Here is a 27,113-nt window from a genome sequence, read left to right on the forward strand (position 1 = left end):
AGCTAATTTTAGCTAAAGTCCAATAATAGCAGTGACATCATTTATTTGCAATAGTGCAAGTACATTAATACATTTAAAGATCCTGAGCAAGTAAGGTTTTCTAGATGTTCTTTGTCAGAGCTTTTCCTTACCCCTCTGGAGACACATAATGGGAAGGTATCTCCCAGGTCTGATCCAGTTGTGAGTATTCAGACAATGCTTTTAACTGCGTTGATGCTGGGTATAGAATATAAGGGTACATACCATGTGTAATTTTCTTTTTATATTCAGGCCCTAAAAAAAATGACCTCCTATTGTGAACTTGGTTTTATTCAACTGTTTACCTAATTTGTCTTTAGGAAGGGAGAAAGAGTCATCAAACTCCTGAAACAGGAGATTACAAGGCACTTAAAAAAATCTATTTTGGTATGGTACAGTATAAATCAAATGAAAAACAGGTTTTCAGAGGTGATTTCCAGTTTTTGAGCGAGTAAGGAATGAATGCAGGCAGTGTCAAGGAAAACATCTTCTACAAGTTTCCCATCTTACAAAGGGAATTTTTGAATTTTATTGCTGAAAAATAGTAGCTGAAGTTCTTTTAGACTGCAAAGTGGGATATCATATTATATACATTAATTGCCTTATTTATAGGATTTGAATCACTGTAAAAGCCTATGATTTAAAAGGCTCTATCAGCTACTCATATCTTATACAGAGAATAAATTACTATGTTCCCAGTCAAATAAAGAGTCTGGTTCAGATTGTAGATGACTAGTGACTAATAGGAAGACCAAATAAAGGACTAGGGTACTAAAAGGAAGCTTATAAAGGTGCAGGGTATGATTTACCATGGAAGAAGGAAAGCCAAACATTGATCATGATGGGACTAGTGCAGCAGAAGGGAATGAGAGGTAAGAAAGTGATTTGAGCAAGATTTAAAAAACTGAGCTCCTACAGTTATGAATCTAAGTTCATATGTAGGCACCTAAACAGCCTGATTCTTTTTTAAAGAAGTGCTGAGCAATGGACAATTCCCACCGACTTCAATGAGAAACCAAAGATCTATTCCCAACTTCAGCATTAACAAGCATTGTGGCTCAGGTCAAGTCACTTGCCCTGCTCTTCCCCTTCCCCTTCTATAAAATGGAGGTAACACCTACCATTTATAAGGCATTTTGAGAATCTTGGATGAAAGGCACTACACATAACCAAAATAGTATTACTAAAACAAGAACTAAACAAAATAAATATTTATTTTGCAAAATAGTGTAGTATTCCTTATGCAAGTCACATTAACACTAGTACAAAAGTTTGAAGCACAGATTACTCATTCTATTATCACTCCATCTAATTGTGAGACATTTTATTTCTTCAAATATAAAAAAAAAATCTTTTAAAAGTTGCTAATTATGAATGCAGCATATGTAGTAGAAAACATGAAGGAACGGACACCCAGCATTTTTGTTAGTTAAAAATACTATTTCTTCCATTGTTTCCCCAAGTGACTATATTATATATGGTCTAGGGTCTAGAATAACGTGTAAGAATGGCAATTTTGATATAATTGATTGTTGTTCCATGACATCTACATTTATATTCTGTTATTTCATTTTCAAATTTATGAAATTGTGGATGATATGCCAGTTATCAAATACATACCATAATGAATACACTGCTAACATGACAAAAAATTAAATGGTCAGAACTTGAAACCCATGTAATAATACACAATATTCTTCATTACATAAAAAAGTTTTATGAAAATTTCTAAGGACCCAGTTGGTCACTTTATTTGTATGTAATTCATCTTCTCGTATATGCAGATGTTCAGCTATAACCCTTGTCTCCAGGTTGGGATAGCTCTATGGGAAAAAATAAGGATGAATAGCTGGTCATTGAGTGTATTTTAAAAATATATAAATCTAAGTCTTTTTCTTACCTATGTGGAATATGTAAAAGTGGCTGCACATCTGTTGGTCCAATCTCTTTTGTGCGTTCCTCCCAACCCTTGGTAGGTTTGTACAGTCTAGATGGGTCCCTGGTTACGTGAACTTCAACCTGTCAATAATATATTGTTATGCAGGGGAAGGGAGGTTGGGCAGTCACACCAACTCTTGAAGCTGTTGGGTGTGACAGCTGCCTCCCATTCAGGCTAAATGAGGGAACAAATAAATGCCCCCTTTGCTTAGTGCATGCAGTGTAGTTGTAGCCCTGTCTGTCCCAGGATATTAGAGAGACAAGGTGTGCGAAATAGTATCTTTTATTGGACAAACTTCAGAAGTTTGTCCAATAAAAGATACTCCAGTAAAAGCTTTGTTATCCGGCATATTGGGGGAATGCAGGGGTTAGTCAAAAATTCCAGTTAACTGAAAGTTATACTTACCAATGGAATACCAATTTTCAAAGAATTAGAACACAATAAAATGAATAAGGTATAAAATAGTATACAGGTACTCACCAATCCAGTAGTAGTACTGCACTGCAGAGTGGCTGGTTTCTTGAAGCACTTAGGTTTATACAGGTAAAGTTTTCTATACAGTACGTTATCTTATGACACTAAATATCACTATGGGCAGCACATGGCATACACCCATATCACTAAAAATACACTAAAGCTATACAGAATATAATTCAATCTTTCTTTGATGATTCAGAAGGCACTTCAGGACCTTGTAGTGCCTCTGATGTTGATAATAATGACCCTATTATCATTGTAGATGTAGAAGGTGTAGGAGATTGGGCTGAATCTGTAATGACCTTATAACACAATGTTTTGAATAAATCCCTGATATCAACTTGCTTACTTGTCTTCTACCTCTTTTGCATAAAAGTAGAGTGCAGAATGTTCAAGTGCATAACCTCCTGGGCAGTATACTAGTCCCGGTTACTAGACTGAAGATTTGTATTGAGAGATATCAGAAATGCCAGTTAATAGAGCTTTCTGGTTGATAAAGTGCCGGATAACAAAACTTTTTTTTTTTTTTTTACTGGTATCTCACCCACCGTGTCCCTTTGCTGGGGGAGGGGGGGGGGCGTTTCTGATAAACAATGCAGGGACAGGGGATTTATTAGATTGCAGCTGTATGTCTGTGTGAGAGTAATGCGGCAAGAAACGAGAGCAGCGAGGAAACCCCATACTGAGTCAGAGGAGGATTTATAGAGTGACCATGAGGAAAAACACAGAGAGCTTTTGGGTAAAATGCTGGCTGGAAAAAGGCTTGGAACTGTGACCAAAGAAACTGTCTCCTGCTGTTTGATTCCTAGCGCATTCAGGGAAACTGGACTTTGTGTACATTCTTTGTAAATAAACAGGATTGCATCAAAGAAATACCTGGACCCCATTATCAATTTCTCCTAACACAACAAAATGTGTAAGACCCCGATTACTGGCTAACAATAGGAAAAAACAGTGCCTTTCCATTTGTCACAAGAAATAATTACATTGGCTAGATGAATAGCATAAGGAAGGTAGGTGTGAACCTGTATGATAGTCCTTCCAAGAAATGCAATAAATCTCATTTATGACAAGAGTCTTTGACCCACATGAAGCTTATTGCAGGATTGACACGTTTGCTTGATGTGCTTATGGACAAGAGCAGGGACAGTCTGTCAAACATATTTTCCCCCTCTTAATTCGTAGTAAAATTTGTGCAGGAAAAAGGTGCAGGATTGGAACCCTAAAGACTGACATCCACTATAAATTCACAGAATGAGCAGCAGCTACTGGATGCTCAACATTTGTGAAAAACAGGCAACTTATTTTAAGTGCCTAAATAATGATTCAGGTGCTTAACTTTAGGCATCTATAATTAAAAAATGTTTAACCTTTGTTCATATGTGTTTTGGTATCTTTATCTGCTTTTAAACCACTAAAGATAGCTATTTAAACACATTTCAAAAGGAAAATAAGTGTTGTTCTTTTTACCAAAAATTATGCGCTTTTTCCACTGTAAAAAGCCAAGACTTTTCCCATTCTGAGGTGGGTTGTTTGTTAGTTTACCATGACAAAAAATAATCTTCAGCTGTAAGAGGTCATTTGGATAAGAAAAATAATTGCCTTTTAGAAGGCGGCAGCAGAAAGAATAAAGCTGTTAAAAATAAATTACAAGCATGAAGATATGTTTCATCAGATGATAACAAGAAAAATCAATCAATTCAGTACATATGTTAGTTACCTTCTCTCTTAACTTTGCCAGTCTTTTTTCTTTTTCTATTTTTTCCTCCTCTTTTGCCTGCTTTTCTAGAATCTTTACTTCAAGTTTATGAAGATCCTGGAAAATATACCATGGATGAAATATTGAGCCCTTTTGGGAATCAAAAAGAATAAAGCACCAATAGGCTTTTCATATGATCAGAATTTATTTTGAATGCTTTAGAAACCAAACATGTCCTAGATTTCATACTGTTTAAGCACAGAAGTGACCATTTGATCGTCCAATCCGACCCATATAACGTAGGCCACTACATTTCACCCAGATACCATTCTAGGGAACCCAATTATTGTAGTTAAGACTAAAGCATTTCAGTCCTCAGGACTTGGAACTTTGTGTGCCACAGGCAGAGTAAAGGAAGAAAAACCAAAGCACACAATTAAATTACACAGGCCAGTTTCTAAAATGTACCTTTTGGAAACAAACCCTTGATATTGTACTGCTATATATTTGCAAGATTTACTTTCCATTTTTTATAAACAAATGGTAATGAAAACAAATACTGATATTGGACTGGTCCCCCACCTAGGCCCCGATTCGGGAATATACTTAAGCATATACCTAACTTTAAACAGTTAACTAGTCCCACTGAAGTCAACAGGAGTACTCTTGTACTTTAACATGTGCTCAAGTATCTTGCTGAATTGGAACACTGAGGAAAAGCAACAGAACATTATTTTAGACAAAAAGATGAGCTGTTCCCAAGACACAGACAGAGCTATCTTCATACAGATGTAGTTTGTGAATTAAAATATCTCTTAAAGTTGAAATAATTGTTATTGATAATTAACTCTCTAGTCTTCCACATTCTAATACTATGTCTACTCTGTACCACATATCCAGAAGATTTGAAACACGTGTGGGGTGTGACTACTCACTCTCTCTTGAAACTTAGAAATTTCTTCTGCAGCAATTCTCTTCCTCTTTTCCCTTTCAGCCTCCTCTCTCTTCCCCTTTTCAAGTCTTTGGAGCGCCTCCTGTTCCTCCTTCTGCCGAGTGTACTTTTCTAGCAGTAGCTTCAGTTGGAACTGGCGCTGGCGTTCCTTCTGTTGCTTTTTCTCTCTCTCTTCTTCCTCTTTCAGTCGAGATGCTTGTTTCATTGCAAATTCTATTTCTTTATGTCTTTTCCACGCTTCGACAGCTGCTTGTTGCTTTTTCCTTTCCTTCTCTGCTTTTTGCTTCTGAGCTGCTTCTTGTTGAAGATTTTCTGTTTTGAGCATTTTCTCTGACTTCTGCTTTTGCTTTAAGATTTTTTGTTTTTCTTGTTGCTTCTTCATTTTCCACTTTTCAATAGACTGCACGAGAACAGTAAGAAAAAAATTCTTATACTTCTTATAAAATCTTACTCTTCCAAGATAATTATTTCCAAAGGAGAGACTAGGAGGTAGGAACTCCAGACATAGATGCTTTTTTACCTTGGCAAGTAGCTTACTATCTCTTAGTTTCCCCACATGTAAAATGGAAACAACTATTTATCTACCTATCTCACAGTGTTTGAAGTTTAATATCTACAATAATTTGAATATATAAAGTTTTATGGCATCCACGTTGCTGCAGAATGATTATTAGGCTCATTAGTTAACTAGAATCAGATGTTTTCACTGTGCAAACATTTTTCGATTATTTTTATATTATCTCTCACACACATATATGAACAGTAAAACCAAACTTTTTGCTAAAAAAAAAATCAATGTTTATGCCAGCTAATCTATTACCACGAAGGAGACCCAGGTCCAGGACCCTCCTCCAAATTTCTATTTTCAGAACCATTGGAGCCGAGGTGTGTTGCAACTTTTCTAGTCCTTCTCTCCCCATCCTCCCCCCCACATATCTGTCTTGTCTATTTAGACTGAAAGCTCTTTGGGGCTAAGACTGTGGACTACTCTGTACAGTGTCTAGCACAATGGGGCCCCATTCTTGATTGGTTCTTAGGTACGACTACAATAAACATGAATAATAATAATTGTAATATGCTCAGCTACTGCACACAGCACTCCAACATGTGCTTAGAGCATCATCTGCTGATGATTCCTTAGAACAACACCAACAAAGTGAAAATTTAAAAGAGAACTAGTTTTCTGTAGGAAAAAAGCTATGTCTGCCATCACAGCTTGAGGTGGATGGAAGAGGGTGAAAAGCGTGTGTGGCTTTTAAGAAATACACTTGTTTAAAATACAAACATACTTTGAATCTTAAAATCCTCTTACCTCTTTTTTTCTTTCCTCTAAAATCAGAAATTCTTGATACCATGTCTCATGCTGTTGAATATCCTCTTTTTTTCTTCCAGAGAGATACTCAAGGGCTTCTTCTATATAGGACGGCTTTCCTTTATGTTTTGTCCATACTTTCAAAAAGTGTTGATGATCATAATCATCCCAGCCTCCTTGTCGTCCTCCTGTTTGCTGAAGGAACCTTTCAAATTCTACTACTTCTTCAGGTAGATGATTTTGCAGTGTTTTGTCTACTGGAACCTTGCCTGATGGTAACCTGAAAACTCTTTCTATGGCTGAACTACCCAGTGCCCATGTGTCAATTTTTTTCTGTAAGGCACTGAGCTCATTAGTAGCAGTCTTCTCCTCCTTCATAAGCTCTTCATATCTAAGTAAAAAAAACAACATAAACACACATTTTGACTTTTAAATAAAAGGTCAGACAATACCCATGAGTTCACCTGAAATAGACTTTGTGATTATTCAATTCCCAGACAAAAACTATGTTAAAGTGGGGCTAAAGTTCAGATTAAGTATCACTAATTTAGGGTAAAATAAATTACAGTAGAACCTCAGAGTTACAAACACCTTGTGAATGGAAGTTGTTTGTAACAGTAAACAAAAAGTTATGGTTGTTCTTTCAAAAGTTTACAACTGAACATTATTTAATACAGCTTTAAAACTTTAGTATGCAGAAGAAAAATGCTACTTTCCCCTTTTTTTAGTAGTTTACATTTAACACAGTACTGTACTGTATTTGCTTTTTTTGGGAGGGGGAAGGGAATGTCTCTGCTGTTACCTGATTGTGTAATTCCAGTTCCAAATAAGGTGTATGGTTGACTGGCCAGTTTGTAACTCTGGTGTTCATAACTCTGATGTTCTACTGTACAGAATTTTTGTAATTATCCCCAAACTAAGCATTATAAACCCAGGAAAGTCAGAGTTAAGGTTACTCGTAAAAGAGAACTAGATGGAAATGCACAGGTAGGGCACCCAAACAACCATACTCCTTTCCTATATTGCTATCATTGGGAGGGCAGGGAGAGAGAAAAGGAAAAAAATGTGCCTTTAAAAATCCATTTATTCTAATCCAGACCCCCCTATTAGAATGCCTTTACCATAATCATATGGTTATTGCATGATACTACTATAGGTAATCTAGTCATAAAAGTTTGCTTTGAATATATGTTTACTTAAATGATTCATTATAGAAAAAGGAAATAAAGGAACAGGATGGAAAAAAGAAAGAGAAGAGTGATTTATACGATACATTTATGTTATATTTTATTTTGGTTTTGTGTGACTGATTTCAGTTATCTCGAGACTGTAAAAGCATGTAGAAACATACATTAGTCGCTGTTCTTCTTTAAAACCATTTATTGCATTTTCAGCTTCTTCCATCATTTCCCTGAGCTTTTCAACGACTACAAAAACCAGAAAGAGGAGTAAATATCACTTTCCCTATAGCTGACTATAGCTTTTATATGCTAGACCAGGGGTCGGCAACCTTTCAAAGAAGAGGAGCTTGCGGGCAGCGCCTGGAGACCCACTGCTCCCCTCCCCGCAAGGGGCATGCAGAGACGTGCCAGCAGCCAGCCATTTCTGGCAGCGGTGTGGGGTCAGAGCCCTGCTGCGCCTCCGGGCTGTGAGCTGCCTGTGATAAGCGCCTACTGGACAGAGCCTGTACCTCGCACTCCCTCAAGAAACGGCTGCCCGCAAAGGAGCAGCCAAAGAGCTGCATGTGGCTCCGGAGCCGCAGGTTGCCAATCCCTGTGCTAGACACAAGAAAATGTGACATTTCTTAATAAACTAACATGGAGAATAAAGATATATAGCAAAGCAGGCAGTTTCTATTTAAAACATATACATCCCATACAGCCTCTACTTCATACACATCCCCAATAGGCAAAATAAACTTTTACTAAATTAGTTGACAAATATGGATATAGGTAAAATTGGATTTCCTGAAATAAAATATGCTACAATAATGAAATAATAAATAACTGATGACAGAAGGGAATTCTTTATTTGTATTGTTAGAGTATTCTATTCTGAGTAGACATACTTTTATTCCTCTTCATCCTTCTCTACCAGGAAACTTAATGCTGGTGAAAAGAATGTGACTGAGAGCTTTAGTTTCCAGTCCTGCAACAGGATGAGCAAGGATGGGCCCTTACAATCTCATGGAGTCTTGATGAGTGGAGCTATGTCAGGCTCCACTGACTCTGCAGCTGAACACAGCCTCCTGGGTTCCAGTGCCAGTTGTGCTCCCCTTCTGTGATCTGGGAGCCTTCCTATTTTCTGTGGAATAGTGAGTTCCCACAGTGAGGCTGGGTAAGTGGGGGTGGGGGAAATGGGAGAAGGGGGGTGAGTGGAGGAGGCAGTGGGGAAGGAAGGGAGGTGAAATAGGGCAGGGGGAGGGGAATGTGGGAGTGAGGGGAAGGGGATGGAGAAGAAAAGGAGATAGGGGAATCATGGGGGAAGCGGGATCCCGGCCTGCGGCGTCCCCTTGGCAGCAGCTGGGACTCCCCCCTTAAGCAGGCCCATCGAACCTTCACCCTGACATGCGATATCCCTCTACACCTGGACCCTTCCAACAAGCCCCCCACACTCAGAGCCCCACCCCACTGAGACCCAACCAGCTGCACCTGGACCCCCACCCCATCAAGCCCCACTCCCCCAGCACCCGGACCCCAAATTGCCAGACCCAGACCTCCCCACCAAGCCCCATCTCCCCACACCTCAGGCCCACGCCACTGAGCCCAACCACCATTATCTTGATCCCCAGCAGAGTCCCATTGCCCTTGCATCCGGAACCCCCACAATGAGCCCCTGTGCATCCAGATCTCCCATTGAGCTGCCCACACCCAGATTGCCCCACAGAAACCTCTCACCCCAAACCTGGAAACCTCTCACCCCACACTAAGCCCCTCCACACTTGGATCCTGCTGGGCTGAGCCTGCTCTCCCATACCTGATGCGCCTGCCACAGAGGGGCAGGGCCCTGGGGTGTTTCTGGGGCAGATCCAGCCCTTGCACGGTGTCAGGAGCAGCCTCACTGCTGAGTTCCTGTACTGGGGGAGATGGGGGCTTCAGGGTGATCTTCCACCTCAATGCAGCCAATGGCCTGAGCTCCCCACTGCCATGCTGGAGCCACATTTATTTATTGACAAATAAAATTTGCAGAATTTTAAAATATTGTGTGCATAATTTTTAATTTTTGGTGCATAATTCCCTCAGGAGTAACTGATTTAGTTAACCCAATGGAAACCCTTGTATGGACACACTTATTTCAGAATAAGAGGGGCCCATTCTGGATTATCTTGAAATGATTCCCAACATAAGAACCAGTTTTCTCATGTTACCCTGCCAACATGCCTCAGTCTTGATTTGGAGAGAGAATCTCTAGGGGTGAGAGTCTTAGGCTTTGTCTAATAAGAAAGTTATATGATAGTATTTCTTCACACAATGCACAGTCAACCTGTAGAACTCTTTGCTAGAAGATGTTGTGAAGGCCAAGACTATAAGAAGTTCATGGAGGATAGATCCATCAATGGCTCTTAGTCAGGATGGGCAGGGATACAAAACCATGCTCTGATGTGTCTCTAGCCTTTGTTTGCCAGAAACTGGGAATGGGCAACACAGGACAGATCACTTGTTGATTAATGGTTCTGTTCATTCCCTCTGAAGCACCTGGCATTGGCCACTGTCAGAAGACAGAATACTGGACTAGACAGACCTTTGGTCTGACCCAATATGTCTGTCCTTATGTTTTTAACTACAGTAAAACAATTAAAAAGTGGTTAGTTAAATATGGTGCAATCCCCTGTGGACACAATATGGTGCAAATATGGTGCAATCCCCTGTGGAGTTCACTGGTTTAACTAGCTTTGTTTTTAAAACCCAGTCAGTTAAATTGGTACAATTTCTCATCAGACAAGGCCTTCATTCAGCTTTGTGTTTTTTCAATCCTTGGCATCCTATTGACAGTTTAGCAGAGAGGCCAAGGTAGATGCAGACATTTGCAGATAGAAATTGAGTTAGATCAACAACAAAATGTAAGCACTACATAACCTTGAGCTGGTGATAGATCTTGGTCTCTAACCTGGGCTACATTTAAACTATTAAGCTACAAATGCATGTCTCTCTGATTACAAGTTCCCCAAGTGTTTCAACTCATCTAATCCCCCAAGTGTGCTTTATTCATTATCAACAGAATATTCCAGTTTATATTGGTACAGATGGCCTGAAAATGTAATTCCCTATGGCCCTTGCTCAACGTCCTCAGCCATCAGATGGAAGAGAGGCATACGATTGTATCTAAATCCCAAAAATATACTTGTTGCACTTAGCATTACAGTACAATTCAAGCAGAAGGACATGGACTTCAGCACAGAAGGTACCACACCCCCAATAGGCTCCAGGGTCCCAGGCCAGTGCCAACAGAAAATAAGGGGTTCCACTCTAAAGATGATCTGAGGGAGCCTCCAGCCTTTCCTAACACTCCCCTCCTTTCTTAGACAGGACATCCAGGGCCTGCACTGATGGCACAAGCAGAGACCTTCCCTGCAAGACAATTATCCAAGAAAATTAAACTTTTGTCTATAAAAGGCAAGTATTTCAAACTCCATCAACAAGACTTACATTCCGGTGTAGGCTTCACATCTTTCAATTGTCGCTGAAGTCTCTTAACATTATTGTGTATTTTTGCTAGTTGTTGCTGGATTTTAGCTTCTGTGGAAGAAAAATAAGTTAGTCAGTCATGTTAAAAGTTTAATTGTACATCAAATTGAAATTTCTTGCCTTTACCCTCAAACCTCTAAGTCATTCAGCCCCAACACCTCTGGTCTGGTCACCTTTCATGTCTTCTCTGACACACCCTCCCATTCCAACAATGATGCCAGCAAAAATGCCAGTACTGATACCCTCTTCATCATCTTCTCATAGAAGCAGCTCCATCCATTCTTTCATGCTGCCCCTTGTGCTGGGAACACCAATTCTGACTCTAGCCACTTCCCTTGCCCCATTCAAATCCCTCCTACTTACCTCTGTCATAAGGCCTATAAAATGTGGAGGAGAGAATAGCTATCTTTAACAAACAAAACAGCACCACAAAATGTGAACTAACTTTACTGAGTAATATGATCTTATTGCTATCTTTTCCCTTCCTTTCCCTGATCTGTGTGTTTAGTTAGACCGTAACATGTTAGGTCATGTTAGTTTGTATGCTCTTCAGAATATGTAATGTGTCTACTTATTTTATGAGGCACCTAGCATATCTTTGGGAGTGCAAAAAATAATTTAAAGATTTTGTGTTTGTGGACTTTTTGAAAATGCCTCTCTCCAATGATGGTGTCACCTCTTCTGAATGACACATCAGGTCTTTTCTGAATATTGAGTGTACTACCCTCTATTTCAGGCACATTCAAAGTGTGAACCAACTTCTGCAATCCACCCTGCAACGAACATACCTTCTCATGCTGTCATCTATCCTTACCAGCCCTGGAATACATAACTGGACATTTCAGTGCCTGGATTCTCTAGGACCCACCTCCAATGCTTCAAGCTTCTGCAAATCCAGACACTGAAATATTCAAAGATCTACTTTTTTTAAGTGCTCAATGTGGGAGACACTGAGAATCCTTGATTATTTGGTGGTGCTGTCATAAGTTTATTGTACATTAACTAAGCTACATTAAATCTTGTTATGTTTAGGTTCATACTTTTTAATTCTTCCACAATACTGTTCTTTTTATAGTGCACTCTCTCTTATAAACAGTACATATACAGTAGCAAAAATACTTTCATGGGCGAGTATCAGAATTTGCTTTGTTCTATGAGCTAATACACCAGTTAAGTGAGTGAGTGTGGACAAGGAAAGGAACAAATATCCTACTTTCAGCTTTCCTGTTGTTAGTCATTTTATGTTCCAGTTCTTCCAGTGTGCTGTATTCTACCCTGAAATCACTCTTCTTGCTGTAGAGATTACCATTTTTGTCTTTTTCTATATTCACAAGTCTGGAAAAAAAAATGTTGCTTGGCTTTGAAATCACATTTTAAAATCATTTGAAAATTAATTAAAAATATAAATTCACAGTCATTACCACTTAGAAATTACTTAGACTAACTCTAATTAGTGGTCATTATTTTTGATTGAATAAGTTAGTTTCAATAAGCGCTCCGGACAAGTGCATCATTACAGAATTCAAAAACTGGGCTTTAATACAGGGAATATTAATCAGAATAGCTGCTTTTAGTTTATCATGTAACTAGTGTGTTATCACTTGGAAGGATTAGATTTTTATCAGTAAATGTTGGTAAATGTCAATAAATTAAAAAAATCAGAAACATCCTTTGCAAGATGTATGCGTAGTGCAAGCCACACAGTAAGCCTGACAGAAGTAATCAGAAATCTGGTATTCAGCAAAGGCAGACAGATGTACAATTCTGCTCTTTGTGTCAACAGATCACTCTAAATTATGATTTTATTTCTAATGGGCTTGGGGTCCTTCACATCCTTTAGAACTGTCTTACTTTCTCCCTCAATTTATAACTATGGTACTTTCTTTACACTCAAGGTTCTGCATCAGATGAGCCTTATAGACGATGTACTGTTAGATGCCACTTTCTTCCTCAGAAGTGGCCACACTTCAGTGGTAGATGAAGTTGTCCTTACTTATCCATTATCTACTTCATAAGGGTGTGGCTAATCATTTTGAGAACCAGATGAAACTCATTACATATGTAGAGCCCAGTTTCCCACTCTCCCCTGACATTCCCTGCCATGATGATTCAGTGGTTAGGGCACTAGCCGAAGAACTGGGAGACCTGGGTTCAATTTCCTGCTATACCATGGATTCCCTGTGTGACCCTGACAAATCATTTAGCTTCTCTTTCCTCAGTTCCCAATTTGTAAAATAAGGATACAATTATTTCCCTACCATACTTGGGGGTTGTGATGATAAATATATTAAAGTCTGTGAGGTGCTGAGCTACAACAGTGATGGGGATTGCACAAATACAATAATTAGACCTACGCCAGGGGTTTTATCAGTCCTCTGGGGTGATAGAAGGGAAGGAAACCAGTGGTTGGTTGAGCATAAGCAAATAGCAAGCTTGGATTTAAGGTTTAGTTAGAGGTGGGGAAGTCTACTGCCTCGAAGCTGTTGATAAAACTGCTCCTAGATAATGCTGCAAATCCCAGGCCAGATTAATTAGTGTAAGTGGCTACAGTAATGAATGTTTGTTTCAAGGTTTTTATTTTTTTCAGTTGGTATCTTTAAGTTGCAGTGCTATTATTTTCTAACTTTGTTCCTCTATTTTTGTAAATAAAAGAGCCAAAGGAATCTATTCCTGCAGGGTGCCATTTATATTTTATGTTTAGTGTTTAATATTTCATTTAAAAACAACAACAGAATATTATTTGTGTTCAGCATCCTATTTAGTTTTCCTGATGTTTCCCCAGCAAAGGTAAAACCTGCTAAAAAAACATGTATACTGTTCTTGGGCCATATGAAAAGGAGAGAATGGATGTTCTCTGAGGAAATGCCTCTATTAAACCAAGGAAGAACACGGGGTAAACTGAAATATATTTTGGGGCATGAATTCTAGTATGCAGGAGACTAGATTAAAAGCAAATTAACATGGCTGTCATTTAGCAGTTCCCAAATTCTGTAGACAAATAAAGTCCTTGGAACGCTTTCAGAGTCAGCTGCCTGGTTTCACAGTGACAATTCTTTTCACTGTCCTCCTGCTGGATCACATTAAAAGAAGCTAAAAATACATTAACTACCTCCCTATTATTACTTGTCTATGTGACAAATTGATGTAGTTGCCACAAGGTTGTTATTTGATCATGAACGGTAGGGGAGATGTTCCAAGTAATCTTGAACAAGGGCAGAGATAATAAAGAAATTATCTTGTTGACTAAGACTGCAGTTCACGCTTTAAAAATGTATTAGAACTGATCTAGGTGCATAGTGCAGTGCAAGCAACCCTTACAAAGAGCTATCACTGAAAGGCTGAGCACAGCATGGTGGAAGACAGCAGGGAGGACGAGCTGCACTAATGTCGTTCCATACATAGGTGGAGCTGTAATGTAGATGGACAGATTTGCTCCAAAGTAAAGTGCTCCCAATGCCTCTACAACAACTGTGTGATTGGAATGTGAAAATGAGATGTTTTAGAGATATCAAAATTGCTGACTTTGATAATGGCATTTTTTTTTTAAATACACAGATCCGTAAGTATCAGAGGGCAGCCATGTTAGTTTGTATCCGCAAAAACAAAAAGGAGTCTGGTGGCACCTTACAGACTAACAGATTTCTTTGGGCATAAGCTTTTGTGGATAAATACATCTGAAGAAGTGGGTTTTTTACCCACGAAAGCTTATGCCCAAATAAATCTCTTAGTCTTATAGATCCATAAGAAATTTTTGTTTCTGTACTGTAGTTGGTCAGCGGTGTAACAAAATGTACTTACAGCCAGAGTCTGAAACCCTTACTCATAGTGGGAAGCACCTTAGTACCTTGATTTCAGTGGAACTACTTGGGGAGTAATGGATTACTTAGTGTAATTAAAATGATCAGAATTTGGCCCTTGGTGGATTTGAACAATGGGCAACTCTCTCTTAGTTCATGAAGGTTTTTATGTCTATTTAGTAGCCTCATTAATCAACAAGCATTCCTAAGTATTAAACCTTCTTAATATACCTTCTGTTAAGGTAGTTCAACTTTTAGGGTTCCAGCAATAACAGCATCCCCTTACTGTTTTGGTCTACTCTGACCCAAAGCGCACCCCAAGCCCAGAGGACAAAGGGCTCCCTGGTATCTAGCAATGGGCCTCAGTTGGTGTGACCAGCTGATTCTGATTGTGGGAGGGATAGCTCAGTGGTTTGAGCATTGGCCTGCTAAACCCAGGGTTGTGAGTTCAATCCTTGAGGGAGCCATTTAGTGATCTGGGACAAAATCAGTATTTGGTCCTGCTAGTGAAGGCAGGGGACTGGACTCAATGACCTTCAAGGTCCCTTCCAGTTCTATGAGATAGGTATATCTCTATATGTCACTGTTGTCATAATCTGTATTTAAAAAGTGTCTGGTAAGGTATCATATGTAAACTGGTAACATGCTGGTCATTAATATTATTGCATGGTATATGTACAGTAATATATGAAAAATTATGAATATGGGTAGCAAGAAAACATTCTACAAATACAGTAGAAGCAAGAGGAAGCCAAAGACAGAGTTAGATCCATTACTAAATGAGGAGGGGAAAACAATACCAGAAAATGTGAAAATGGCAGAAGTACTAACTGTCTTGTTTCAGTTTTCACCAAAAAGTTTAGTAGAAATTGGACATTAACTTAATGAATGCCAGTGAAAATCAAGTAGGATCAGAGGCTAAAATATGGAAAGAACAAGTTAAAAATTACTTAGACAAATTAGATGTTTCCTAGTCACCAGGGCCTGATGGAATACATCCTAGAGTACTCAAGGAGCTGACTGAGAAAATATCTGAGCCATTAGCAATTATCTTTGAAAAGTCATGGAAGATGGGTGAGATTCCAGAAGACTGGAAAAGGGCAAATATATTGCCAATCTATAAAAAGGGAAATAAGTACCACTCAGGGAATTACTGACCGATCAGCTTAAATTCTGTACCCGGAAAGATAATGCAGCAAATAATTAAGAAATCAATTTGCAAACACCTAGAAAATAATAAAGTGATAAGTAACAGTCAGCATGAATTTATCAAGAACAAATCGTGTCAAACCAACCTAATTGCTTTCTTTGACAGGGTAAAGGGGAAGTGGTAGATGTGGTATATCTTGACTTTAGTAAGGCTTTTGATACGGTCCCACATGAATTTCTCATAAACAAACTAGGGAAATACAACCTAGATGGAGCTACTATAAGGTGGGTGCAGAACTGGTTGGAAACCGTACTCAGAGAGTAGTTATCAGTGGTTCATAGTCAAGCCGGAAGGGCATATCGAGTGGGGTCCTGCAGGGATCAGTTTTGGGTCCAGTTCTGTTCAATATCTTCCTCAATGACTTAGATAATGGCATAAAGAGTACCCTGATAAAGTTAGCAGACGATGCCAAGCTGGGAGGGGTTGCAAGTGATTTGGAGGATAGCATTAACATTCAAAATGATCTAGACAAACTGGAGAAATGGTCTGAAGTAAATAGGATGAAATTTAATAAGGACAAATGCAAAGTACAGTGGAACCTCAGAGTTATGAATACCTTGGAAATGGAGGTTGTTTTTAACTCTGAAATGTTCATAACTCCGAACAAAACATTATGGTTGTTCTCTCAAAAGTTTACAACTGAACATAGACTTAATACAGCTTTAAAGCTTTACTGTGTAGAAGAAAAATTCTACTTTCCCTTTATCTTTTAGTAGTTTACGTCTAATACAGTACTCTACTGTATTTGCTTTTTTTCCCTGTCTCATGTGTACTTCCGGTTCCAAATGATGTGTGGGGTTGACTGGTTGGTTCGTAACTCTGGTGTTCATAAATCTGAGGTACTACTGTACTCCACTTAGGAAGGAACAATCAGTTGCACACATACAAAATGGGAAATGATTGCCTAGGAAGGAGTACTGCGGAAAGGGATCATAGTAGATCACCAGCTAAATATGAGTCAACAATGTAACACTCTTGCAAAAAAAGCAAACATCATTCTGGGATGTATTAACAGGAGTGTTGTAAGCAAAACATGAGAAGTCATTCTTCCACTCCACACTGATTAGACCTCAACTGAAGTATTGTGTCCAGTTCTGGGTGCCACATTTTAGGAAAGATGTGGACAAATTGGAGAAAGTCCAGAGTAGCGCAGCAAAAATGAGTAAAGGTCTAGAAAAAATGACCTATGAGGGAAGATTGAAAAAATAGTTTGTTTTTTTTTAATTTGGAGAAGGATGAGTGGGGACATAACAGTTTTCAAGTACATAAAAGGTTGTTACAGGGAAGAGGGAGATAAATTGTTCTCTTTAACTTCTGATAGGGCTTAAGCAATGGGCTTAAATTGCAGCAAGGGTGGTTTACACTGGACATTAGGAAAAAGTTCTGGTCAGGGTGGTTAAGCACTGGAATAAACTGACTAGGGAGGTTTGTGAAATCTCCATCATTGGAGATTTTTAAGAGCAGGTTAGAGAAACACCTGTCAGGGATGATCTAGATAATACTTAGTCCTGCCTTGAGAGCAGGGAACTGGACTAGAAGACCTCTTGAGGTCCCTTCCAGTCCTACTATTCTATGTCCTGGAAATATGTTTTTAAAATGTGTTTGGCAAGTAAGGCTGAAGTCACTCCACTCTAGACAAAGGAATGTGGTCCCACCTGCTTGAAAGTGTCTCCAATGTAAACTGAGCAAGGAGAGACAATGCAAGTACATTTACATAAAAGGCAAAGTCAATAAACTAGCAAGTAGAGGAGTATGACAGAATATACCTCTATGTCCACACCCTACACCAGGCCTGCACAACTCGTAAAGTGGCGAGGGCCATATTCCTCCAAAGAAAACAGCTGAGGGCCGAAACCTTCCAGCCGGAGGAAACACCCCACCCCAGGGCCGCCCAGCCCTGCGGAAACAAACCCTCCTTCCCCAGCGCCGCCCCACCAAAACAGCTGTGGGCCAAAAAGGAAGGTTGGGGGTGGGGAGGTGATACTTTATTTTAAATCAACCAGGGGCTCCCAGCTAAAGAGGTGGCTGGGAGCCCTCAGGGTCAAATTAAAGGGCCCGGGGCTCCGGCGGCTGGGGGAACCCGGCAGGGACGGCTCTAGGTTTTTTGCTGCCCCAAGCAAAAAAAAATTTGGCTGTCCCCCGTCCCAGCCCTGGGCTCCCCCCTGTACCCCTCTGCTGCCCCAGTCCTGGGCTCTCCCCCCACCCACACACACACCCTGCCACCCCAGCGCTGGGCTTCCCCCTTTCCTTCCCACCAGTGCCCTCCCTCCACCCTGCTGCTGCCCCAGCCCTGGGCTCCCCCACCATCAGTGCCCCCCCCCCCCAACACCTCCTGCCGCCCCAGCCCTGGGTCACTGGTAACTCGCTCCCAGGGCGGGTCATCCAGCCGGAATTTTGGATGTGCACAAAACACAGACAGGATTGGTTCCCATATGGTTACAGAGCTGCAGTAAAGTGGAACAATTTTCAGCTTGTGTGATTGGAGGATATCTGGATGCATATTATAAGACTGTCCTCCATAAATGAGGAAAAGTTGAGGTGCCTTTATTATTCTTTTGTTCCACTCTTTCTTTCTATGGGGAATTTGCCAATGCAATATCACTGTCTTCCTTTCAAACAAACAAAAAGGCAATGGCTGTTGAAAATAGCAATTCCAGTCCTAATAAGCATTTCTTGCTCAATTTTATCCTACTTTTTCTACAGCAAGTTACAGTGGATCAGTATATTTGATTTGGGAGAAATGAAGTAAAAGCTGCCCAAACCAAGCTTGAGCACTCCTGAATTTTGAGATGTTCAAATCTGGAAGGCAGGTGCTGGGGGTGGGAGAGGGCTGTGGGCTCCATGGGGGAGCATGGCAGCAACTGTCTGGAGCTGCACAGAGCCAGACACGCTGGTCTGAGTGGCACAGTAAGCGGTTTGGGGGTTGGAGAAGGGGTAGGAGGTTCCGGTGGGCAGTCAAGGGACAGGGAGCAGGGGGGGTTGGATGGGGCAGAGGTTGGGAGGGGCAGTCAGGGGACAGGCAGCAATTGGATAGGCATGGGAGTCCAGGAGGTTTATCAAGGGACAGGTAGGGGGTGGGGTCCTGGGGGGAAGTGGGGTGGGGTCTCAGGAGGGGGCAGTTGGGGACAAGGAGAAGGGAGGCTTAGATAGGGGCTGGGGTCCCAAGGGGCAGTTAGGGGCTGGGGTCTTGGGCGGGGTAAGCGGGGGACAAGGACCAGTGGTGCTTAGATAGGGGTGGGGGTCCTGGGGGGCAGTTGGGGCAGGGGTCTGGAGAGGGGGCAATCAGCGGCCAGAGGCTGGGATTCAAAGGGCTCTGGTCTCCCTGCCCCTGCGGGCAGCGCAGAGCCCTCTGATTCCCGGCCGCGGCTGAGATTTAAAGGGCTCTGGGCTCCCCGCCGCAGCTGGCAGCCCAGAGCCCTCTGACTCCCGGCCGCAGCTGGGATTTAAAGAGCTCTGGGCTCCCCGCTGCAGCGGGCAGCGCAGAGCCCTTTGAATCCGGCCCCAGCTGAGATTTAAAGGGCTCTGGGCTCCCTGCTCCTGCAGGCAGCCCAGAGCCCTTTGATTCCCTGCCGCCACTGGAATTCAAAGGGCTCTGGACTGCCTGCAGAGCGCCGTGTGGGAGGGATTTAGAATCCCCCGGCGGGCCGCACAGTGAGGCTCCGCGGGCCGCAGCCATATGTTGTGCAGGCCTGTCCTACACACTATTGTAGTAATACTTGCTCAAAAGTATGCCTTGTGAGGTACCACTTGAAAACTCAGAATTGTCTGCTCATTACTATCCTGGTAAAATATGTGTGGCAACATTGTATGTGAAGATACAGTAGAACCTCAGAGTTACAAACATCTCGGGAATGGAAGTTGTTCGTAACTATGAAATGGAATTATAAAACTGAACAAAACATTATGGTTATTCTTTCAAAAGTTTACAACTGAACATTGACTTAATACAGCTTTGAAACTTTATTAGGCAGAAGAAAAATGCTGCTGTTAACAATCTTAATTTAAATAAAACAAGCACAGAAACAGTTTATTTACCTTGTCAGTTTTTTTTCCCTTTCCCTTTATTTTTTAGTAGTTTATGTTTAACACAGTACTATTTGCATTTTTCTTTTATCTCTGCTGCTGCCTGGCTGCACACTTACAGTTCCAGATGAGGTGTGTGGTTGACCGGTCAGTTCGTAACTGGAGTTCGTAACTCTGAGGTTCTACTGTATAAGATTCCACTGTATGGTTTTATTAACACATGTTCCTAACTGAGGTTAGCAAACAGGTTTGTCTCAAACAAAGAAATGTATGCTCTGCTTAATTTGCATTTATGCAGTAAACAGTCGTCCAGCAGGATGGTGAGATAAAGGAAGTTCAAAAAGGTGAGGAAAAGCAGTAGGGAACATCCTTCCCCATAGGATGTCTCCTGAATCTTAGCTGGAAATGTTTTTCAAGAGGGGGACTGAAACTATAAAAAGGAGAGAGAAACACCCTGAGATTCCCCCCCGCCCCAGTCACATTCACAGCACCTGAAGCATTCGTTGGATTTTGGGAGAAGCGGTCCTGATCTACGGAGTTTGGTCAGTAAGACTGCTAAAAGCATGTGGTGAGAAACATTGCTTTGACTTTATCATAGTTTGTTAAGTTAGGCAGCAGTTGTGTTTTATCTTTATTTTTCTTGTAACCGTTTCTAACTTTTATGCCTTGTTACTTGTACTCACTTAAAATCTATCTCTGTAGCTAATAAACAATGTTATTGTTTTATCTAATCCAGTGTGTTTAAATTGAAGTGTCTGGGAAACTCCATTTGGGGTGGCAAGTTGCGTGCATATTACTTCTACTAAAGTAATAGGCTTCATATAAACTGGTATTGTCCAGGAGAGGGGTGGGCAGTAAAGGACTTTCTGAGCGAAAATCTAAGACTGGAAGTGTCTTGGGGTCACCCAGCAATACAACCAAAACTGGTAAGAGCCAAGGTATGGCTGGCTGGCTGCAGCACACACACAGACATAACTGGGAGTTACTTGAATGTTGGAGGCTGTTTGTGAGCAGTCCAGGCTGGAGGCTACAGCAGCAAAGCACTGAAAAAGGCACCCAGGTTAGAGGGCAGGGGTGACACAGCTAATCATTAGGCTGGACTGTATCCTGGTGTGTCACAGGGAGATATCCTCTTAACTATCTTGAAGGGGCAAGTGACTTCAAAAATTAACATAGTATCAGCTGCCTGGTGGACACAGCAGGCCTCCTGGAGCCCCCGTGGAGATCTTTCTGATTCTGAAAACAAAGATAAAACTTTGGAAGATATAAGCAAGGACAGAGAGCCATTTTGGTATCCTTTACTGGGCAGATACAAAAGGCTAGAGCTCTTGTGCATAAGAGAAAAGTGTGGAGCTGAAAGGGGCTTGAAAGTCTCTGGAAACTGACTATAGCTGAGAAATCTACTTAAACCAAGACTCTAGTTAGTTAAGTTAGAATATGCTTCTAAAAGTAAAACCTTACTTGTTTGTCTGTAACCATGTCTATCCTTATACTTCGTATCACTTAAACCTAATTGTGAATAAAGTTACTTTACTTTTACTATAATCCAACTCAGTGCTGTGATAGGAGTAAAGGGTTTGCCAAGTTAATAGCCTTCTGTGTAGTGTCTCTGTAAAGGAGCAGCAAAACTTATATGGTTTTGTGAGCTACAGTAAGTAGAGGCTGTACACTACAGAAAGATGTCTCTGCGGAACTCGGGAATAGGCGTTCACTTACTGTTACCTGCTATGTAAAGTTTGGACTGGCAGAGTCCTGAAGAGTTTGCTGGAAAGGCAGACAAGCTGGTGTGTCCAGAACCTGAGACACAGCTTAGCAGCAGCAAAGCTCTCACTTGCTGAAGTGGGAGGGGTAACACAGAGGCTCACAGTTCTGGAACCCCTGCGGATAGTCACAACTACTAATCTTAAATCACCTCAAAACCTGTCATCCACAGCAATGCCATGCAGAATGTGTTTATGGTGATATTCTTTAACTTACTGATTTTTTAGTTTTTCTGCTGTTCTTATGAATTCAGCTTTCTTAGCTTGATCAGCTTTAATCGTCCAGTTCTGAAATTGAAAGTGTTGACCAGAATCTGGAGTACTGAAACAGCAGTCACTCTGTACAGAACACAAAAGAAGGCATTCTTTATTAGTATTCATTATCAGTAACATAGTAGCTAAAAGACAAACACATACTGTGGACGTGATTTACCACTATGTTACTTCAGTTTTACGCTGAACTCAACTGATTTCAGTGGAGTTACGCCAGGGTAAAGCTGGAGTAATGCAGTGGTGAATTGGGAATTGTATCTGTAATATGCTCTTAAAAAGAACAATAATACAACGTTGTATCACTACAATTAAACAGTAGTTGCCTGTCATCGGAACTGCCACTCTGGATCAGACCCAGGGTCCATCTAGTATCCTCTCTTATAGTGACCAGTACCATATGCTTCACAGGAAAATGCAAGAATCTTGCAGTACACAAATGTGGAATAATCTCCTCCTCCCACCTCCCCAGTCTCTTCCTGGTTTTATCCCTCCAATCACTGGGGATTGGCTTAAATCCTGAAGCGTGAGGTTTAACAGCCCAGCCACATTTTTTGTTATAACTCTGGATATTCTCGATATCATAACTACTAGTAATTTAGTGTGCAATTTTGCAATCTTCACTCTCAGCCTACTAAAAGGTTGACAACAGTTAGGCTGCTGATGTGCTAAGACCACTGTCTATCATGCTGGCCAGCACTGTCTCATTGTTTCTTGGTGCCCCCTTCCCTTCTGTTTCACTTGTTGTCTCTTGTTTTACACTTAGATTGTAAACTCTTTGGGGAGGGGACTATCTTTGTTCTGTGTTTGTACAGCACCTAGCACAATAGGGTCTTGGTCTGTGACTGGGGCTCCTAGGTGCTATTGCAATACTAATAAATAAGAACATTGAGAAACACTGATGTGAGTAATCCCATTTAAATTAATAGACAACTCGACTAAGTGATACTAAATTAGAGTAATGGTTGTAGAGATAAGGGCCCTTAGCTCTTACATAGGCAGGTTCAGTAGTATTCCAAGATCAGTGATTGAATAAGCATTTTACCCCCTTAGACTGAGGGTACGTCTATACTATCTGCTGGATCGGCGAGTAGCGTTCGATGTATCGAGGATCGATTTATCGCGTCTCGTCTGGACGCGATAAATCAATCCGCTAATCTACGCCCGTACTTCACCTCGGCAGGAGGAGTAAGCGGAGTTGACGGGGGAGCCGCGGCAGTCGACTCGCCACCGTGAGGATGGCCAGGTAAGTCTAACTAAGATACTTCGATTTCAGCTACACGAGTAGTGTAGCTGAAGTTGCGTATCTTAGTTCGAACTCCTACGCCCTCCGCTAGTGTAGCCCAGGCTTTAATTTACCTCAAATCAGCAAAAGGTAGCTGGTTAACAAGCATTAGGAGTTCTCTATAGGAAAAATCATCCTTAAAAGTCAATGACTTCTCAATGGGAGGGTGAGGAGACTCAAACCCCCAGGACCACTGCAGCTGGAAGAAAACAGATTATTTGGCTCGGGGTTTATTAAGCCATATAGAGAATACATGTCTCCTCTGCGGCACAGTTGAATTAATCTGACTACTCCAGCTAAAGAGTATTTATTGGAGCATCTGAACTAGCATCACATTGGTAGAAATGCCCCTCATTCTGTCTATTAGGGTTGCCACTTTTTTTCCTATTGGACAAATGCAATCTGGAAAAAAATGGAAATAAGAAGATGTATACCAAACAGACTGCTTACTGGCTTTGTTCTGCTTGCAATCTTTCAACCCCCATTTCCTTCACCAGTATTTTCTCTATTTAGAGTGTGCCTTGGAGCAGGAATGCTATCCTTATATCAATCTGTAAAGTGCTTAATGAATTGTTGGTACTATAAAAATAAATATCAATAACAAACATTACATACTGATATGAAACATCTGCATAGAATGCTAATGCATCATCACAAGCTGAAAACAAACAAAGTTGAAATAAATTCAGCTCCTTGACCACTATCAAACTATGTTTATTTAAAGCATCTATGCTCAAGCAAAAAGTTTACACTCTGTAATCAAAGTGGATTATAAAAGGGTTTGGCCAGCCAGCATGTACAGGGCCAAACTATGTCATAATAGGATTTTTAAACAACGCATTTTCTATGTCTACTTAGACTGCAGCTTTGTTTTTTTAACCATTTTAAAATGTAGTTTGGCCATGTCCATGATATGTTTGAAGAGGCCACTCTTCAGAAACTATAAAAATGACATCATGGAATATTATATTTATTATGTCTCCATGATTGCATATCAAATTTGCTCAGTTTGGAAGACCATGAGATGGTATGGGAGTCAAAGACGGCATAATTTAGTCAGCAGTACCTTTATTACTGTTATCATGCACTAGAAGAACCCAGCTTGACTTTTATTCATCATGCCATATTTAGTCACTCAGCAACCACTGAGATTCTGGGATCTGTAGAGTTAAAAACCTATGTGACACTTGTGGGAATCCTACAATTCTATGAGTTACACTATATCAAGGGTTCTCAAACTTTTGTACTGGTGTACAGGCTTTCACACAGAAAGCCTCTGAGTGTGACCCCCCCTTATAAATTAAAAACACTTTTTTATATATTTAACACCATTATAAATGCTAGAGGCGAAGTGGGGTTTGGGGTGGAGGCTGACAGCTTGTGACCCACCATGTAATAACCTCCCAACCCCCAGTTTGAGAACCCCTGCATTATATTATCCAAATGCTGGAGTGGAGATACAGAGTTAGGATTATCAGTAGGAAGCCAACAAAACAGGACATCATAATGGGAAAACCCTGCAGAATGCAAGATGAAACCAAGAACTAACCTTGAATTAAATACACCTCTACCCCACTATAACCAGGGGCGGCTCTAGACCCCAGCGCGCCAAGCAGGCGCTTGGGGCGGCGCTTCGGGGGGGCGCATTTGGTGGTTGAGCTGCCGCGGCATGCTGCGGCGGGGCAGGTCCGCCGCCTGAAGCGGCGGCCGCTGGCATGACTGCGGTCGTCCGTCCCCCCGCCCCGCGGTTGAGCGCCCGAGCGCAGCAGGCGGCAGTGCGCAGGGTCGGTGGTCCCGGCTCCTGCACCTGGCCCAGCCGGGCCGGGACAGAACCGACCCGGGAGCGAGGGGAGAGGGGACGGGCGCGGGCGCGCGGCGCGGGCGCTGCTTGGTGGGGCAAGCGGGCTTCGCCCCTGACTATAACGCGACCCGATATAACACGGGTTCGTGTATAGCGTGGTAGCAGCAGGACTCCGGCGGTGCTTTAAAGGGTCCAGGGCTCCAGCTGCTGCGGGGAGCCCCGGGCCCTTTAAATCCTGCTGGAGCCCTGCCGCTGCTACCCCGGGGCTGCGGCAGCGGGGCTCACTGGCAATTTAAAGGGCTCGGGCTCCCCGCAGCAGCTGGAGCCCAGAGCTCTTTAAATCACTGCTGGAGCCCTGCTGCTGCTAACCCGATATAACAGCATTTCAGCTATAATGCACTAGGGATTTTTGGCTCCCCACAACCACGTTATAGCGGGGTAGAGGTGAATTTTAGGTACTTCTAGAGATGAGGTGGGTGAAGTAATATCTTCTATTGGGCCAAATACAGAAGTTGGTCCAATAAAATATATCATCACATTGTCTTTCTAATATCCCGGGGCTAACACTGCTACAACACTGAATACAATTTAGGTCAGTGTGGGTCCTGACTCCCTATGTGGGCACTGAGGAACATTCAGGGTAGCAGGGCCATCCAGCCCCAGCTCTGCTCCAGCCCTGGCTCCCAGCATCCGCCGCCCCCCATGCCTTGGCCCCTCTCTTCCCCCAACTCAGCTCCCAGCCATACCCCCAGCCTCTGCCCTTACTGTGGCTCCTTTCCTGGCCCCAGCCCCGCTCCCAGCTACAGCCCCTTTACTCCTATCTGCCCCCCCCCCCCCAGCCCAATGCCCCCAGCTGCAGCTCCACTCCTGGCCTCAGCTCCCAGGAAGAGGGGGCAGACAGCAGTTGCACAACCGGGAAAAGTTTGGGGACCACTGATTTAGATACCTCTAAACAGCTTATCACTGGGGCATGTAATTGCAGGGTGATGGACAACGGGACAATCAGGTAACATGGCAGAAATGTTCCAGAGCAGATTGAACTGGCTATGTGCAGTGTTGCTGTAGCCATGTGGGTCCCAGGATACTAGAGAGATAGGGTGAGTGAGGTAATAGCTTTTATCAGACCGACTTCTGTTGGGGAGAGAGACAACAGAAGGCCCTTTTCTTAGGCCCTCACCTGGCCCAGGTACTTTGTAGGGAAGGCGCAGAGGTGCTCGAGGAGTGATTTGCGGTGCAGCACTGATGGGGGGAGGGGCTCTGGCGCAGCCCCGCCTCCAGCACAAAACCCGGGACAGGCTGGATTCTGTGTTTTAATCATCCCATGATTTTTGGCAAGGGCCGGCCGCTCTCTGGGGCCCCTGAAGGCTCGACCGCCCCAGGGCGGCAGCGGGTCGGGGGGACACGCTTTGGGCCGCAGCAGCTTTTCTGTTTCTCTGGCAGACACAGGGCCCGGCCGGAGCCTCCCCCCGTTAGCGGGGCCGGCTCCCCGCGGGCTCTCTCCCCGCCGGGGGAAGGAGGGAACAGCCCAGAATCCCCTCGACAAGGATGAGCCGCAGCGGAGTCGCTGCCCCGGGGCCCGTTCTCATCACCGAACGGCGGGAACGGCGCTGCCGGCCGGGCCTTTACCTGCTGCTGCCCGGACGCCGTTGCCATGGCCGCCATCTTGGAGGCCAGCGCGACTCCCTTCTTCGGGCGCTGGGGGGTTACGCGCGGGCCGTCGGGGTCGCAGGAACACGGACTAGGGGCGGGGCCACGCGCAGGGGCTGGGTCGCAGTTCTGGGGGCGGGGCTTTGCTCTGGTGCGCGGACGGCGCGTTCCTAGCGGGGGTGGCGTGAGCGGGTAAGCTCCGCCCATCCCAACCCGGGGAGTCCGCGTTCCACAACCT

At 42.6% G+C, this 27,113-nt stretch overlaps 1 protein-coding gene across 5 annotated transcripts; it reads right to left on the reverse strand.

The window, feature by feature from the left end:
• Window positions 1–1,719: 1,719 nt before the first annotated feature.
• On the reverse strand, window positions 1,720–27,113 carry CCDC112 (coiled-coil domain containing 112). 5 transcript variants are annotated; one of them, XM_039545630.1, is made up of 11 exons: window positions 26,855–27,105; window positions 23,878–24,006; window positions 22,090–22,211; window positions 12,296–12,417; window positions 11,044–11,133; window positions 7,749–7,824; window positions 6,398–6,788; window positions 5,069–5,485; window positions 4,155–4,250; window positions 1,919–2,037; window positions 1,720–1,841 (listed from the first exon to the last, which is right to left on the reverse strand). In XM_039545630.1, the coding sequence occupies exons 4-11, from the start codon at window positions 12,318–12,320 to the stop codon at window positions 1,811–1,813; spliced, it is 1,245 nt and encodes a 414-aa protein (XP_039401564.1). In that variant the 5' UTR covers window positions 12,321–12,417; window positions 22,090–22,211; window positions 23,878–24,006; window positions 26,855–27,105; the 3' UTR covers window positions 1,720–1,810. The 5 variants fall into 5 exon arrangements, with proteins under 5 accessions (XP_039401564.1, XP_039401560.1, XP_039401561.1 ...); XM_039545626.1 differs by lacking the exon at window positions 23,878–24,006 and having other exon boundaries at window positions 26,855–27,107; XM_039545627.1 differs by lacking the exons at window positions 23,878–24,006; window positions 26,855–27,105 and adding an exon at window positions 26,406–26,671.

The sequence above is a fragment of the Mauremys reevesii genome, linkage group 6, assembly GCF_016161935.1.
Source record: "Mauremys reevesii isolate NIE-2019 linkage group 6, ASM1616193v1, whole genome shotgun sequence".
Taxonomy (NCBI): Eukaryota; Metazoa; Chordata; order Testudines; family Geoemydidae; genus Mauremys; species Mauremys reevesii.